This window comes from Oryctolagus cuniculus, chromosome 1, assembly GCF_051225735.1.
Source record: "Oryctolagus cuniculus isolate XC-2025 breed Fujian yellow rabbit chromosome 1, ASM5122573v1, whole genome shotgun sequence".
NCBI lineage: Eukaryota > Metazoa > Chordata > Mammalia > Lagomorpha > Leporidae > Oryctolagus > Oryctolagus cuniculus.
In genome coordinates this window covers 68397430-68415009 of record NC_142867.1, presented here as the reverse complement: position 1 = coordinate 68415009, position 17580 = coordinate 68397430, and the positions used below count along the sequence as shown (strand labels likewise).

The window sequence follows — 17580 nt, the reverse complement described above, 5'->3', positions numbered from 1 at the left end:
CATTTTGGCACAAGTGAATAAATAGTAGAAGTATGATTTGGGAAGAAATACTTTCATCAAATGATAAAGTATCTTTATGTCAAGCTAAAATGTTTTAAATTCGTCCTATAAATGAGGAGACTTGAGAAAAATTTTGATTTAAGGTAGCAACAGTGAGAATCAGAAAGTAAAAATGAATTTATTTCACAAACTTTTTTTTTTTTTGACAGGCAGAGTGGACAGTGAGAGAAAGAGACAGAGAAAGGTCTTCCTTTTGCCGTTGGTTCACCCTCCAATGGCTGCTGCGGCTGGCGCGCTGTGGCCGGCACACCGCGCTGATCCAATGGCAGGAGCCAGGTACTTATCCTGGTCTCCCGTGGGGTGCAGGGCCCAAGTACTTGGGTCATCCTCCACTGCACTCCCTGGCCACAGCAGAGAGCTGGCCTGGAAGAGGGGCAACCAGGACAGAATCCGGTGCCCCGACCGGGACTAGAACCCGGTGTGCTGGCACCGCAAGGCGGAGGATTAGCCTAGTGAGCCGTGGCGCCGGCTTTATTTCACAAACATTTTAATGAACACTTTGTATATGCCATGGTAACTGAGACAGCTAAGGCCTCTGGTCCTCCTGCAGCTTACATTTTAGTGTGATGAATTAGGTAATAAATAATAATTGAAGAGAGATGTTTTCAGATAGTAATAAGATCTTTGAAGATAATAAAGTAGAAAAAAATACTAGAAACTGGATTGGGAGGGTGGTTAGAGACATTTTTGAAAATGCATTATTTGATCTGTTTCCAGTTGTGGATACATCTGGGGTCAGAAGTTTTTCAAGTAGTAGAGCCAGCAAATACAAAGTTCCTGAGATGGGAACAAATTTGTGTTCTAGAAACAGAAGAAAGGCAGTATGACTGACAGCTAGACGTGTAGTCAGAGTATGGAATAGGATAAGGTCAGGGATGTGCAAGGGCCAATCAGGTTGGACCTTGTGGGCCATGAATTTCAATTTGGATAATACTCTACTACAGTAGTAAGCTCTGGGAGGGTTTTGAGCAAGGGGTTGACATTATCTGGTGCATCTTTCTAAAAGTCCACAGATGGGTGGGCATTTGGCCTAGCAGTTAAGACTCTGCTTGGGATGCCCATGGCACATACTGGAGTACGTGAGTTCAAGTCCCAGCTCTGCTTCCATCCACCTTCCTGCTAATGTGCATCCATGGAGGCAGCAGGTGATGGCTCAGGTGGTTAGGTCCCTGCCACTCAGGTAGGACCTGGGTTGAGTTCCAGGCTCTGGCTTGAGTCTGGTTCCAGTGTTGGATTTTGAGGGTATTTTGGGAGTGAGCCAGCAGCTGGAAGACTACTTCCTTCTCTGTCTCTGTCTCTCTTCATTCTGCACATTTCAAAAAATAATTCTAAAAAAGTCCACACAGATTTTGTGCAGAGAATATGTATGAGGCCTGAGTCAAATCTGAAGCTCTTCATCCTCCTTATATTCCAAGAGTTGTAGTTTAGTTTCTAATACCTGTACCATTTTTCTTTACCTTGTTGAAATGACCTTTCTGTGTTTTACTTTTTTTTATTCTTATTTCTCACAGTAACTTTAGAATTTAGACAGATTTGGGGCCAGCGCCGTGGCTCACTTGGTTAATCCTCTGCCTGCAGCACCGGCATCCCATATCGGCATCAGGTTCTAGTCCCGGTTGCTCCTCTTCTAGTCCGGCCCTCTGCTGTGGCCCGGGAGGGCAGTGGAGGATGGCCCAAGTCCTTGGGCCCCTGCACTCGCATGAGAGACAAAGAAGAAGCACCTGGCTCCTGGCTTTGGATCAGCGCAGTGCCGGCCATGGTGGCCATTTGGGGAGTGAACCAATGGAAGGAAGAGCTTTCTCTTTGTCTCTCTCTCTCTCTCACTGTCTATAACTCTACCTGTCAAATAAAAATAAATAAATAAAAGAATTTAGACAGATTTAACAGATTAAAAACTGTCCCAAAGAGTTAGGATGTCTATTTTTTTTTTTTTTTGGACAGGCAGAGTGGACAGTGAGAGACAGAGAGAAAGGTCTTCCTTTGCCGTTGGTTCACCCTCCAATGGCCGCCGCAGCCGGCGCACCGCGCCCGGCGCACCGTGCTGATCCAAAGGCAGGAGCCAGGTGCTTCTTCTGGTCTCCCATGGGGTGCAGGGCCCAAGGACTTGAGCCATCCTCCACTGCACTCCCAGGCCACAGCAGAGAGCTGGCCTGGAAGAGGGGCAACCGGGACAGAATCCAGCACCCCGACCAGGACTAGAACCCGGTGTGCCGGTGCCACGGGAGGAGGATTAGCCTATTGAGCCACGGTGCCGGCCAGGATGTCTATTTTTTTTTTAAATTAATTTGTTTATTTGAAAGAGTTAGAGAGAAAGGGAGGGAGAGTGGGAGGGAGAGAGAGACATAGGTCTTCCATCTACTTGTTCCTTCTCCAAATGGCCACAAGGTCCAGGCTGGTCCAGGCTGAAGCCAGAAGCCAGGAGCTTCATCTGGGGGTCTCCCATGTGGATGCAGGAGCCCAAGTACTTAGACCATCTTCAGCTGCTTTCCCAGTGCATTAGCAGGGAGTTGGATCAGAAGTGGAGCAGCTGGTACTCGAACTGGCTCTCATATGGGATGCCTGCATTTGCAGGTGACAACTTAACCCAATATACCACAACACTGCCCTGGAAGGCTTTTAAGGTCACTCAGATGGCAACCCAAATCTAATTCTGTGGCATGGCTGCTTTTGATTTTTCAATGATGAGGATTGATGTCAAGATTTAGTTTAAATACTTACTCCATAAAGACCTTCCATCCTGGCTCTTAGCCCTTAGGGATCTGGGTTCTACTTCTGCCCCTGCCACTTTTTGGCTGTGTGATCTGAGCCAATTACTTTACCTCTCTTGAGTTTTCTTCTCCAAAATGAACTAGCAATACCTCAATACCTAACTTACATGGCTCTTATGAGAAATAAATCAACCAAAGTGGCTTGTGAAGTTCCTAGCATTGTACTGGAATAAAATAGATGCTAAAAAAAAGTTTATTCCCTAACTCTGGTTCCTCTTTCCACTAATAATTGTGTAGATAAATGACTAAATGAACTGATGAATGATGAGTGAGTGAATTCATGAATGCAACACCAAACATTTGGTGGATGGCAATTGAGTGGATATAGCTGATGGTTGTTGAGAGCAAGCTACATTCAAAACACTCTGCTAGATATTGTCAATATAGAGATTGGCTGTACAAGTTCTTTTTCCTCCAAGTAAAAACAATGTAATGTCAGATACAAACATGAACAGCTAATTATAGTTCAGTATATTTTAATAAATGGGCATATACAACTTCAGTAGGGGTAAATAAATAGAAAAAGAGTGATCCTACAGCCTGTGGAGGGTAAAGCATGGCAGTGTGTCTATCCTGACCTTTGACAGGGTATACAGACATTGCTGAGGTAACATGGATAAATGGAGCTAACATAGAGTTCTTTCTCTTCCCAGACAGAGCAAGTCTTTTTTGTGTTGCTGGTCCTTTCATTTGTCTTATCTGTGATTTTGCTGTTCATGTGGATAGAACTCTCAAATGAATATTTTGACCTTGACTGGTAAGTAAGTTTCTTTTTGTGTTTTCATTTATGTAAGTAAGGACTCTTTGGTCTGATAGCCATGTGAATTTTATCTCAGACTGCAAACTGGTGGCAAGTAGGGAAGGTGGACAACAATGGACTTTTACACAGCTTGTGGGTGAGAGGCCTGACTCGGGCAGAAGCAGAATGCTTAGCACCTTAGCCTGTTTAAACTTTCTCTCTACCTGTGCTTCGTTTCACACTTGATCTGTATCTCATATAATGACCATTCCTTCTCAGAAAATGATTCCCTGACATCTGTTCCCTGTTCTGTTTCTCTAATACCTACACCAGTTGGACTTCATGATCTCTGTCCTTGAACTCTGAGTTTTCTGCTTATCTGACAGCCTCCGCTGCCTCCTTCTGTTCTTAGCTGACTTCTGGCACTTTGAACACAAGGACAGATGTTGTGTCTCAGAACCTTCTCATAGCTGAACTCATGCTGCTGGACCTTACTGTTTTTCTGACCTCATGCCTTCTAATTTTGCAGCAAATTTTATTCATTATTTGGAATTTTGGAGAGAAGGTTATATTTGAGTATGAGACTTATTATTTTTAAATATTTATTTATTTCATTTGAAAGGTAGAGTTATAGAGGGAAGGAAGGAGGGAGGAGAGAGAGAGAGAGAGATCTTCTGTCCTCTGGTTCACTTTCCAAATGGCTGCATCTGCCAGAGCATGGCCAGACTGAAACCAGGAGCTGGGAGCTTCTTCCAGGTCTCCCACATGGTACAGTGGCCCAGCAACTTGAACCATCTCCTCCACTGCCTTCCTAGGTGCATTAGCAGGCAGCTGGATTGGAGGTTGAGCAGCCAGGAATCAAACCAGCACCCATATTGGATGCTGGTGCTGCTGGCGGCAGCTTAACCTGCTACATCACAACGCTGGCCCTGAGACGTATTATTTTAAAAAAATTTATTTATTTGAAAGGCAGAGTAACAGAGGAGTGGAGACAGACTGATAAATTTACATCCACTTGTTCACTTGCCAAATGGTTGCAACAGCCAAAGCTAGGCCAGAGTGAAGCCAGGAGCCAGGAACTCCATTCAGGTTTCTCAGATAGGTAACAGGATCCCAAGTACTTGAGCCATCCTCTGATTCTTTCCAGGCACATTAGCAGGAAACAGAATCAAAAGCAGAGCAGCTGGTACTGGAATCTTACTTTTCTTTCTTTCTTTCTTTTTTTTTTTTTTTTTAGTAAAGTACAATTGATTCTACCCAATTAGGAGTAAAATTATTGTCATTACAAATGTTAATACCTACTAAGCCACATTTTTAAATAATAATCAATTGATATATAATTTGCAGCCTTTTTTCTATGCTTTTTTTTTTTTTTTTTTTTTTTTTTGACAGGCAGAGTGGACAGTGAGAGAGAGAGACAGAGAGAGAAAGGTCTTCCTTTTGCTGTTGGTTCACCCTCCAATGGCCGCCGCTGCAGCCGGCGCACCGCGCTGATCCTGGCAGGAGCCAGGAGCCAGGTGCTTTTCCTGGTCTCCCATGGGGTGCAGGGCCCAAGCACCTGGGCCATCCTCCACTGCACTCCCTGGCCATAGCAGAGAGCTGGCCTGGAAGAGGGGCAACCGGGACAGAATCCGGCGCCCCAACCGGGACTAGAACCCGGTGTGCCGGCGCCGCAAGGTGGAGGATTAGCCTATTGAGCCACGGCGCCGGCTTTCTATGCTTTTTTTTTTTTCTGACAGGCAGAGTTAGTGAGAGAGAGACAGAGAAAAAGGTCTTCCTTGCATTGGTTCACCCTCCAAATGGCCGCCACGGCTGGCACACTGTGCCAATCTGAAGCCAGAAGCCAGGTGCTTCCTCCTGGTCTCCCATGTGGGTGTAGGGCCCAAGCACTTGGGCCATCCTCCACTGCCTTCCCAGGCCACAGCAGAGAGCTGGACTGGAAGAGGAGCAACCGGGACAGAACTGGCGCCCCAACCGGGACTAGAACCCAGAGTACCGGTGCCGCAGGTGGATGATTAGCCTAGTGAGCTGTGGCTCCTACTATACCTGTTGTTTTGCCTTCCATTTTTACTTAATTATAAACATTTAAAATTATTAAAATTCCTAAAGAACATCATTAAAATGGTTTCAAAATATAACATGAAAATACTATAATACTCTCACTTTGCTATTTTTTTAAAGATTGATTTATTTATTTGAAAGTCAGAGTTATACAGAGAGAGAAGGAGAGGCAGAGAAAGAGAGAGGTCTTCCATCCACTGGTTCACTCCCCAATTAGCTGCAATGGCCGGAGCTGTGCCAATCTGAAGCCAGGAGCCAGGAGCTTCTTCCTAGTCTCCCACACGGGTACAGGGACCTAAGTACTTGGGCCATCTTTTACTGCTTTCCCAGGCCACAGCAGAGATCTGGATCAGAAGTGGAGCAGCTGGGACTCGAACTGGTGTCCATATGGGATGCCAGCACTACAGGCGGCAGCTTTACCGGCTACGCCACAGTGCCAACCCCTCATTTAGCTATTTTTTAATGTTAGACATTACGAGTGCTTCCAGTTTTTTTGCTTTTATAAAATATTCAGAGAAATTTTCATATTCAAACTAATGTTATTAGAGTAGATTCCAACAAGTAGCACTGTTGAATCAAGAACAGTGAACACTGTAAAAAGTCATGATGCATATTGCCAAAGTCTTTTCTCTCATCAGTGCTTATGCAATCTTTATCTATGGTCCAGTCCTGGGTTATTATAGCACTTGTATTTCAATCCGCACAGCCTGTATTTCAAGTTGAAATACAAGATAATATATTTATAAATTAAAAAATACTTGGCTCTCTAATCTGTACTTGACAAGGTTTGTGCAGATATCTAATATCCAATTTTTTCTGACTCTCTCCTCATTTGTAAACCCTGGTAATTCCCATAGCACAAATATTGTGATAGTGCTGAGGAAAACCTCTGGTAATCATTCTACACTGGTCACTTTGTTCATTCTTAACTTCTGTTACAAATGTCCCAGTTAAGCACTGGCCGCAAATCCTATTTTGAAATTATTATTTCAAGTATACCACAGAAGTGTCTCCTATAGTAGGTTTTTGCATTGATCACAAGCACGACTCAGGAAATGCTCACCAGTACTCCCGAGAACTGAGATACTGGCCAATTTCTGTAGTTTTCCTTGCAGCACCCCACTTGTGATCCTCCACCTCTGGGCAGTGAACACATTGACCACCTGCATGAGTAACAGTGAAGTCTTCAATCCCTAGTGCAGAATTGCTCTATGTTTTCAAATAACTTACTTTATTCATGTACTTTTACCTTGAAAATAGTAGTTTTATATGATATTAATATTTTCATATTAATTTTGTATGGTGTGTTTTTTTCCATCTTTAGTCTTTTTTTCTAATCTTTCTGCATCTTATGTTTTAGTTCTCTTCTAAACAGCATATGGTTGGGTTATTTGAAGTTTGGTAAATTTGTCATTACGTCCTAATTAAAAATATCACTCTACTAATATAACTATTGATATATTTGAATTTACACACGTAATCTTCCTAATGCTTTTTTTTTTTTTTTTTTTTTTTTTTTTTTTTTTTTTTTGACAGGCAGAGTGGACAGTGAGAGAGAGAGACAGAGAGAAAGGTCTTCCTTTGCCGTTGGTTCACCCTCCAATGGCCGCCGCGGCCGGCGCGCTGCGGCCGGCGCACCGCGCTGATCCGATGGCAGGAGCCAGGAGCCAGGTGCTTATCCTGGTCTCTCATGGGGTGCAGGGCCCAAGCACCTGGGCCATCCTCCACTGCACTCCCTGGCCACAGCAGAGGGCTGGCCTGGAAGAGGGGCAACCGGGACAGAATCCGGCGCCCCGACCGGGACTAGAACCCGGTGTGCCGGCGCCGCTAGGCGGAGGATTAGCCTAGTGAGCCGCGGCGCCGGCCTCTAATGCTTTTAATAGTTCTGTTTTATATTCTTTTTTTCTCTTTTCTTAAGACTTTTTGAAAGATTCATTTACTTAAAAGGCAGAGTGACAGAGGGGAGAGACAGTAAGAGATCTTCAGTCTACTGATTCACTCCCTAAATGGCCCCAAAAGACAGGTCTGGACCAGGCCAAAACCAGGAGCTAGGAACTCTCCTGATCTCCCATATGAGTGAAAGGGGCCCAAGTACTTGGAACACATTCTGTCACCTTCCCAGGTGCATTAGCAGGAAGCTAGATGGGAAGAAGACTAGCAGAGTAGCCAGGACTAAAATTGGCTCCTTCCTTCCTTCCTTCCTTCCTTCCTTCCTTCCTTCCTTCCTTCCTTCCTTCCTTCCTTCCTTCCTTCCTTCCTTCCTTCCTGTCTTTCTTGACAGGCAGAGTTAGACAGTGAGAGAGAGAGACAGAGAGAAAGGTCTTCCTTGCGTTGCTTCACCCCCCAAATGACCGCTACGGCCGGCACGCTGCACTGATCAGAAGCCAGGAGCCAGGTGCTTCCTCCTGGTCTCCCACGTGGGTGCAGGGCCCAAGTACTTGGGCCATCCTCCTCTGCCTTCCTGGGCCATAGCAGAGAGCTGGACTGGAAGAGGAGCAACCGGGACAGAACCAGCACCCTGACCGGGACTAGAACCCGAGTGCTGGTGCTGTACGCAGAGAATTAGCCTAGTGAGCCATGGTGCTGGCTGTATACCTATATTTTCTATCCTGACCATTCTTGCTGTCTTGTTTTGGTTTGCTCTGCAACTTATATTATTTAATCTTTATTCTTCAAAGTTTAATATTAGTATTTTATCCTTTTTCTGGATGATACAAGGAATCTTGAAGCACCTTGTCTCTGAAGCTGTATGCCTTTATCATCATATATGTTAATCCTACATAGATTTTCAATCACAGATGACTTTTTTGTATAGATAGTATTCCTTTAGATAGATGTATATATTTGCCTTTTTATTTTTTATGAAGAGTTATTTATTTTGAATGTCAGAATTACAGAAAGAGAGAGAGATTTTCCATTTGCTGGTTCATTCCCCAGATGGCTCTCTTCTTATCTCCCTACATTTTCTTTTCTTTTCTTTTTTAAAGATTTATTTTAATTATTTAAAGGCAGAGTTAAAAAAAGGGAAAGAGAGACAGAGAGGTCGTTCTTTTGCTTGTTCACTCTCCAAATAACCGCATCGACCAGGGCTGAGCCAGGCTGAAGCCAGGATCCAGGAATGTCTTCCATATCTTAGACATGGGTACAGGGGCCCAAGCATTTGGGCCATCTTCTTCTGCTTTCCCTGGCACATTAGCAAGGAGCTAGATCAGAAGTGGAGCAGCCTGGATGCAGACCAGTGTCCATGTGGGATGCTGGCATTGCAAGTGGTGGCTTTACGTACTAGCCACAACACTGGCCCCCCTCTATTTTCTTATGCCTCACCTGTTCTGCTTGTCCCCATCCTAGATGGAGATGGTGCTGATTTCTGCCCTATTTTAAGAATTGAAACACGTTTTTTTCAGGGCCATTTTTCTAGGAACAGGAATCTGGGTCTTCGGTTCCATAATTTTTCTGAGTATACTTGGGACCCTGACTGCGTATACTTCATTGCTGGTGGTGAGTAACACTTCCCATGTGTCTTTCTTGAGTAGCCTCAGGAGGTCCTCCTACTTGGGAAATGGTATCCAGTTGGTGTTAGGAGAACTCAGGTCCTAAATATCACTCATATCTAAGCAGAGTTGGGGTTTATGTCAGCTACTTGAATTTTAGGCATAAAGGACTGGGGGTGGGGGGATAGAGCTACTAGAGGATGTGACTTACAGTTGGGCCCATTGAAAGGGTGGCAGCACATCCCTTCTCCCTTCCCCTGTTTCCTAGTCTACTCTGATTCCTCAGAATTGTCATTTTAGACACCCACAGCTTCAAATAAGCAGTCTTTATGGGCCTTATAAATTAGTTTGTAAATCCATTCTAATTTACAAATGCTTGTCACCTAGCTCAGATGCAGAGTATGTTTTGGCAAAAGCCTTTAGGCAATAGTATGACTCTTCCTCTCTTACCTGACATTTATGCCATGTAAGAGAAAGTCTGTTAGAAAAAAAGCTTAATAGATGGGTAATGTTGGGGCCAAGTTTTTCATTTTTCGCCTTTGCTCATACAAAGGAAAGACGTCTTTCTGTGGTTTTACAATTCCCTTCCCCTCTGATACCCAGTATGATGCAGAAGAGCTTGTCCCCCCAAATCTATTGGCATTTGCATTTTCAACAGAATTTATTAATGTGAGTATAACATAGTGATAAAGCACTCGTTATATAAAAATCAATAAGGCATTCAGTTTCTGTTTTCATGCAATATTTTATAGAGATTGGATGAGATAGAAAGTTACAATTACTGCTTTGATGTTTGGAATTTAGTAATACAAGTAAGTCTAAGTCTATGTCACAGATAGGACATTTTAATTGTCACCAGAGAGACCTAACAAAGTTCTTTTAAGGAGTCTGAGAGAAGAGGTGGCTGCCAACCAAAAGCATTAAAGAAACCTTCTTATTGGAATGGTGTCTGGAAGGAACACTAGATTCAGATATGGGAATGACAGAGAGGGAACATCATGAAAAAGTCCCCCAAACAGAAAAACATGGAGTTTACGTTGAAGAGGGAAAGGTCAATTCTGTTAACGTGTAGGGCATAATGAATAATGGGAGACACAGCTGAAAAGGAAGGTTTGCGACATATTTTGAAAGGCCTGGCCGGCGCCGCGGCTCACTAGGCTAATCCTCCGCCTTGCGGCGCCGGCACACCAGGTTCTAGTCCCGGTCAGGGCGCCGGATTCTGTCCCGGTTGCCCCTCTTCCAGGCCAGCTCTCTGCTGTGGCCAGGGAGTGCAGTGGAGGATGGCCCAAGTGCTTGGGCCCTGCACCCCATGGGAGACCAGGAGAAGTACCTGGCTCCTGCCATCGGATCAGTGCGGTGTGCCGGCCGCAGCGCGCTGGCCGCGGTGGCCATTGGAGGGTGAACCAACGGCAAAAAGGAAGACCTTTCTCTCTGTCTCTGTCTCTCTCTCACTGTCCACTCTGCCTGTCAAAAAAAAAAAAAAAAAAAAAAAAAGGCCCGAAAATAAGTATAAGACATTTGACATAAATTGTCTGTTTTAGAGAATCATTTTGGAAGTTGGATGTAAAGGGTGCTACAGATAGTGAGGACAATTTGAAACTTTTATTTTTAGTTGGAAAAATGCGAATGCAAATGAAGTATGTGCTCTCAGCCAAAATCTGGTCACTGCATTGTAACACTTTCACCTACAGTCAACTTGAAATGGTATAGTTAGCTGATTGAGGGGACAAGTGTCCAAGAGAGCAGTACATTTGAACAAATTTTCTACTCTTTTGGATACAACAGTGAAAAAGGAAGGAAACAGGATTTCTTTTTTGCAGCTCTGTCGTTAGGTGACTGATCTTCAATTTCTTTTTTTTTCAAATGAGAATGCCAGTAAATTTACTTTATCAGGCTGCAAAAGAACAAATGAAATAATTTTGATAGATAAGTGCCTTACACACATTTGGACCATATCATTAATATTGTAGTCATCTGAGTACTCCTGTTTTCAGTTTCTGTGTCCATGTTGACTTGGTGATTGATTAGATTAAGATTCAAATCTAAGATTTATTGAGTATATACCAGTGTTAACAGTTGTAACATCAATGTTGGTTTCTCAAGAAAAAGCTTGTAAATGATTCTTGGAAAGTCTGATTCTTGACTTCTGTTCTCTCAAAAATCCAAGTAATACCAGGTATAAAGTTCATTGCAGGAAAAAGAAATGGACAGAAACTAAAGAAGGGAATCAGTGTGATAAATTGATATAAAATCTCAGAGGAAATAATAATTCTTGTGGGTGCTGATGAGAGTTACAAATACAAGGTAATATTTAAACTGGCTTTGCATGGGTAGTGACATGGAGAGGGATAGCTTTTCAGACTGAGAAACAACATGGTAAACTCCCAGAGGCTGAAAAGTAAATGTAGTGCCCGACCATGAAGGAAATTTTGAGCTACAGAACAGTGCTTTGGGCAGCAACTTAGTGATTTCAAAACAACCTCCATTTTTTCTTTTTTCTTTTTTTTTTTTTTTCCTTTTGCAGGTAGTAGGAGTTTTGTTGCTTCGGGAAAGAATTGAACTGTACTTGCACACATGTCATAAGGTAGGACATCTGAATCCCCATAGGAGACCTTAGACCAGGACTGACTGTGTTCCTTGGCACTCAGTTTTGCATAAAGGGTCGCCTTTTCTTCTAGTGTTCCTCCAGAGAGAAGATACCTACTGACACGTTTTAGCTGAATCAGTTACATTTCTAACAGTTGTAACTGACAAGCTGAAGGAGATAAACCCAAGCTAAACCCAAAGTTTATTCTTTCTTACTGCTCCTTCTGTTAGCCTATTCTTTCCATCCCAATTAAATCTTGAGCAAATTTCTTACTTTCCCAGTACTTTTCAGTTACAAAAACATTCTATTTTAGTTCAGTATAATAAACTAAACTTCATTTTATTGATCTTTAAACTTCCCCCTCCTATATTGGACCTGACCCAAGCCTAGAATCCTGCAGTGTTGGTGAAAGCATGATGTATCTTTTACCTCTCCTACTCCTGAGAGGTAAACAAAGAGAGCAAGTCCCACAAGATGGGATAAGAGTGGCATCTGGGTTTGATTCCCTCTGGACCAGGTAAATGCACAGTAGTTCCTATCCTCCACTGAGTTTTTCTGTACAAGTTTTCTGAGACCCTTCTGCTAAAAACTTTGATTTCAGCTATGTTAAGTGGAATCAGTGCCTGAATTCCTATACTCCCCTGAAATTTCTCCTTTGAAGCCCCCTGACCCTCCTTTATTTTGGATCTATTTAGAATGACACCATCATGGTTTCTTTCAAAGGGTCTATATCTGATCCCCAGAGAAAGGCAGTTTTACCATACTATCTGAGTGTATTTCCAGTGTAGCCTCCCTTAATTTTATTCTGCTGTAGACTTGAGCAGTTGAGTGACAGCCTCTTGCTTTTGAATACACTTTTCAGGCATGGTTTTGATAACATCCTTTGTGTTTTTCCAGATCCAGGAACATGTTAAACAAGTGTAGCCCCCTTGGATCTCTGTTTACTCAAATTGGAAGTACAGACTGGAAATATTAATTTATGAATTCTTAGATTTGAAAATTGAAGCAATAAGATCTTCTAATTATAGAATTCAAAGAAACAAATAGTCCTTATAGATAACACCATTTGTTTTGAAATTGGTGATACCATGATCAATTAATCACTGCAAGAATCTCTATTAGTGAAACTATTCTGATTGCCATACAGGATTGTGCCTGTTACTGAAATCATGTATATGTTGCCTGTTCCACTTATGTACTGCTTGGCCTATACCATCGCAGGATTTCATTATCCCTTTTGAAATAAGCAAGCCTATTTTGGTGGCAACATCTCTCAACTTTATGCATGTGTAGAGGATAGTCACTACAGTGCTTTTTAAGGATGCCAACACTTTCCTCACCAGTGTGTTTTTCAATGTCCTTTGAGTACCCCAAACAACATGATAGGAAGAAGGTTAGCTTACAATTCTACCAACTTTTTTTCAATAAATCTCTAGATAATTTGTGCTGTCATCTCAACTTCATTAAGCATAGGCTACCATGGATTATACTTACTACTTGGATTCTAGAATATTGAAACCAGAGTCTCTGATATATATACCTATATCAATAAATTTAGCCTGACCTAATGTTATCCTTTCACCTCCTTATCTAGAATTCTTAAGAGATCATTCCCACACATACTCTGTGGAATTTTTGCCAATATAAATTATTTTATAAGTCTTCATCTTTTGAGGAATTCTGGGATCTAGTTATAGTGAGGAGTCTGTATTGGCAATGAAAAGTGATGGAGAGAGAACATGAGAAGAGTTGACATTTCCTGGAAGTGGGCCTTCAGACCAGTAAGGCCCAGGATAATCAGACTCCTGAGGAAAGACTGCTTTCATGGGTTAGGGAGATTCTGTGGGGCTTGAAATTTGTTTTATTTGACTCAGAATAAATCGAGGAAGGAAAAGGTTAGCACTGCACCTATAATCTCTTCCTCTTTTACCTAGGGACCTCCAGAATGATATGAATGATCTCACTCAAAATTCCTTATAAACATGTTAATAACTTGACCTTCTTATAAATACATATAACAATAAATATAATAAAGATATTTATTAGCCAAAGGATAATAGAATCATAATTTGTGAAAATTTCTAGCAGAATGTACCTGATTTAGCTAGATTGCTTTATTGTAAATGTATATGTTGTGGTAGAAGGCATTGCAGGCTACAGTTATATTAATGTAATATAGCATGGGTGATCTATAACCAGAGTAGCTGCTACACTTTGCTGAAGACATTCCTCACATTTCAAGTGCCAAAACAGATTGGTGCTAATACAGGAAAGGAAAGACTTTTTCATGAGTTGCTAAATTGGAAAGGTCAGATTTCTCCAGTGGAACATTTTTTCTGCTAGTATCCTTTAAGTCATTCACAGTCTGATGTTGAGTAAGATTTATGATTCATGTGATTAGATTTAACAAGTCAGCCTTTGTGGTTGTGATGCATTTAATTTACTAATAGTTTATTTAAGATGTTTGCATCTGTCGACATAAGAGATTGGCCTGTGGTTTACTGTTCTTATTGTCCTTGTTGAATTTGGGTAGCAGTGTTCATAAGGTGAGTTAGAAAGTATTCATTCTCCCTGTTCTCTGAAAGAGTTTGTAAAAGATTCATAATATCTCTTCCTTAAATATTTGGTAGAATTTACTGTTGAAGCTAGCAAGGAGTTAAGTTGTGAGAGAGTTAGTTGTGTATTCAGTTGCTTTATTTTTTTTTAAAGATTTATTTATGTACTTAAAAGTCAGAGTTACACAGAGAGAGGAAAGGCAGAGGCAGAGAGAGAGAGGTCTTCCACCCTCTGGTTCACTCCCCAATTGGCCACAATGGCCGGAGCTGTGCCAGTCTGAAGCCAGGAGCCAGGAGCTTCCTCCAGGTCTCCCACATAGATTCAGGGGCCCAAGGACTTGGGCCATCTTCTACTGCTTTCCCAAGCCATAGCAGAGAGCTGGATTGGAAGTGGAGCAGCTGGGTATCGAACTGGTACCCATATGGGATGCCAGCACTGTAGGCAGAGGCCTAAGCAGGCAGAGTTAGACAGTGAGAGAGAGAGACAGAGAGAAAGATCTTCCTTTTTCCATTGGTTCACCCCCCAAGTGGCCACCACGGCTGGCGCACTGCGCGGATCCAAAGCCAGGAGCCAGGTGCCTCCTCCTGGTCTCCCATGCGGACGCAGGGCCCAAGGACCTGGGCCATCCTCCACTGCACTCCCAGGCCACAGCAGAGAGCTGGACTGGAAGAGGAGCAACTGGTACAGAATCCGGCACCCCGACCGGGACTAGAACCCAGGGTGCTGGCGCCGCAGGTGGAGGATTAGCCTAGTGAGCTCGGCGCCGGCCCCCTCAGTTATTTTAGATACAGAGACTCAGCAAAGGAGTGATCTTTCTAGAGAGCAGTATGGATGTAGAAAAACTACGTTTGAAAGGGAAGAAGTTAAGAAAGTTATGCCTTCTTGGTCTCAATGGTTTTTTTTTTTTTAATTTATTTTATTTATTTGAAAGAGAGAAGTAGAGACAGATAGGTCTTACATCTGCTGGTTCCCTCCTCAAATGGCCACAATGGCCAGAGCTGAGCCGATCTGAAGCCAGGAGCCTGGAGCTTCCTCCAGGTCTTCCACGTGAGTGCAGGGGCCCAAGGACTTGGGCCATCCTCCGCTGCCTTCCCAGGTGCACCAGCAGGGAACCAGACTGGAAGTGGAGCAGCCAGGACTTGAACCTGTGCCCATATGGGATGCCAGTGCTCCAGGCTGGGGCTTTAACCTGCTGCACCACAGCCATAGCCCCTCAGTATTTTTTATACAGTATTGTGACAAGCAGATTTTATTCTTTTATTCAACAGATATTTATCCAATACTTTGTACCAGATATTCTTTAAGGCTTAAACAATATAATTATTATATTTACCTTGTGAGATTTACAAGCTGTTACAGAAGAGCTACATCAAAAATGCAGTTGTGGAGCCAGCACTGTGGCATAGTAGGCTGAGCCTCTGCCTGTAGCACTGGCATTCCATGTGGGCACCGGTTTGTGTCCCAGCTGCTTTACTTCCATTCTGGCTCCCTGCTGGTGGACCTGGGAGAGCAGTGGAAGGTGGTCTGGTTCTTGGGCCCTTGTGCCTGCTTGGGGGGCCTAGGGAGGGAGGCTCCTGGCTCCTGACCTTAGATCACCTCAGCTATGGCTGTTGCAGCTGTCTAGGGAGTGAACCAGCATATGGAAGAACTTTCTCTCTCTCTGTCTCTTCCTCTCTCTCTCTCTCTGACTCTGCCTCTTAAATAAATAAATATAAAAATGCAATTGTAACATATTATTTGCTTACAGATCAAGCCACATGAGGGCTCAGATGTACCTACAGATGATAAATTGGTAATGGCATTAAGACACATAGCTAGATAATTTTCTTCAGCTGTAATGTACAAAAAAGACTTAGGAACAAACAAGGGAAATAATTGGTTCCATCCTATAATGGGAATTTGCAAAGATGAGTAAATTAAAAGAATTAGATAAGGTCCTTGATATTGTAAAGACACACATGCAATTCTAAAGGACAGTTGTGATCCAAAATGCATGCCTGGAAGTCAGAAGATCTTTTCTGTTTCTCAGGTCATGATTGTGCTGGTGATTCTGCTGTACATCTGTTTTATGTTTGTTCTATTTCAATTCTGGAATGACATGTGGCTGACATTTGGGCTGTCACTGAAGGTAAACATTCTCCTGTAGCTGTTCGCCTTATCTGTCCAGATTTGTCCAGCCTGACTTTTGGCTTTCTCTTAGATCTTTGCTCCCTACATACACCTGTGCAGCATAACTGTGATGGTTTTCCTTTCCTGGCCTTTGACCTACTATGTTGCCCGTTTGGAAAGAGAAGGTATGTCATGCCTTTTCCATTCAGCTTCGACTTTAGCTTTCATACTCCACTCAGAAAAGTAGAAATTTAGTAGCTACCTTCCCATCTTTCTTTGAAATTCATTTAGCTTGTTACTCAGGCATGCTCCTTAAGCTCTCATTCACCACCCAATGTGGCCTGTCATAGTATTTCCATGACTAAACAGGCCTCCTCCTAAGAGAGATTCTTCTGGAAAAATAAAATGTTTCTCTATATTATTACATGTTTTCTAACTAAGAGTCAATAGGGGGCAGTAGAGGCTTTTTTAAAGAAGATTTATTTATTGGAAAGAGCTATATAAAGAAAGGAAGAGACTGAGAAAGAGAGAGAGAGAGATAGAGAGAGGGAGGTCAGTTGGTCGGTCTTCTATCCACTGGTTCACTCTCTAGATGGCTCCAATGGCTGGGGATCACCAGACTGAAGCCAGGAGCTTCTTCTGAGTCTCCCATGTGTGTGGCGGGGCCAAGCACTAGAGTCATCCTTCACTGCTTTCCCAGGCCATTAGCAGGGAACTGGATGGGAAATGGAGCAACTGGACATGAACCAAAATTGCAGGCCATGGCTTTACCAGCTAGGCCACAACACCAGCCCCAGTAGAGGCCATTTTAATTTTTATTTTACCAGAGTGCTGATATAGTTCTTTCAGTTTGTGTTCAAATATTATTATTTTCAGTTCGATCTAGATCCAGATGTTTGATTATATGTAATCAACTCAAAGCAGGCTCCTGTGGGTTCCTAGGGACTTACAGCAGAAGCAGAAATATCTGTCTCTGCCATTGTTTTCCTTTCTATTCTTTGTCCTAATATAATGGAGAACAAAGAGATTCAGATCTGTACATTAAACTGCTCTGAGAATGGAGTTCTCTTACTGTCTTACTGATGAACCAGCAGGGGCTACTTCTCTCTAGGTCTCAGTCTTTTACAGTTGGTTATATAGCAGGTATTTGCATCTTAACTAATGAAGTAATGTAGGTTCAATTAAAGCTGAGAAGATGGTGATGCCCTT

General features: G+C 42.8%; 1 protein-coding gene across 1 annotated transcript in view; it reads left to right on the top strand.

Moving 5' to 3' along the window:
- LOC100349807 (glycerophosphodiester phosphodiesterase 6) overlaps positions 1-17580 on the top strand; it is a 95131-nt gene that overhangs the window by 7295 nt on the left and 70256 nt on the right. The window contains exons 3-7 of the mRNA XM_070075819.2: positions 3482-3585; positions 9033-9126; positions 11644-11703; positions 16292-16390; positions 16463-16556. Of these exons, the coding sequence (XP_069931920.2) occupies positions 3482-3585; positions 9033-9126; positions 11644-11703; positions 16292-16390; positions 16463-16556 (451 nt within the window). The remainder of the gene's footprint in view (positions 1-3481; positions 3586-9032; positions 9127-11643; positions 11704-16291; positions 16391-16462; positions 16557-17580) is intronic.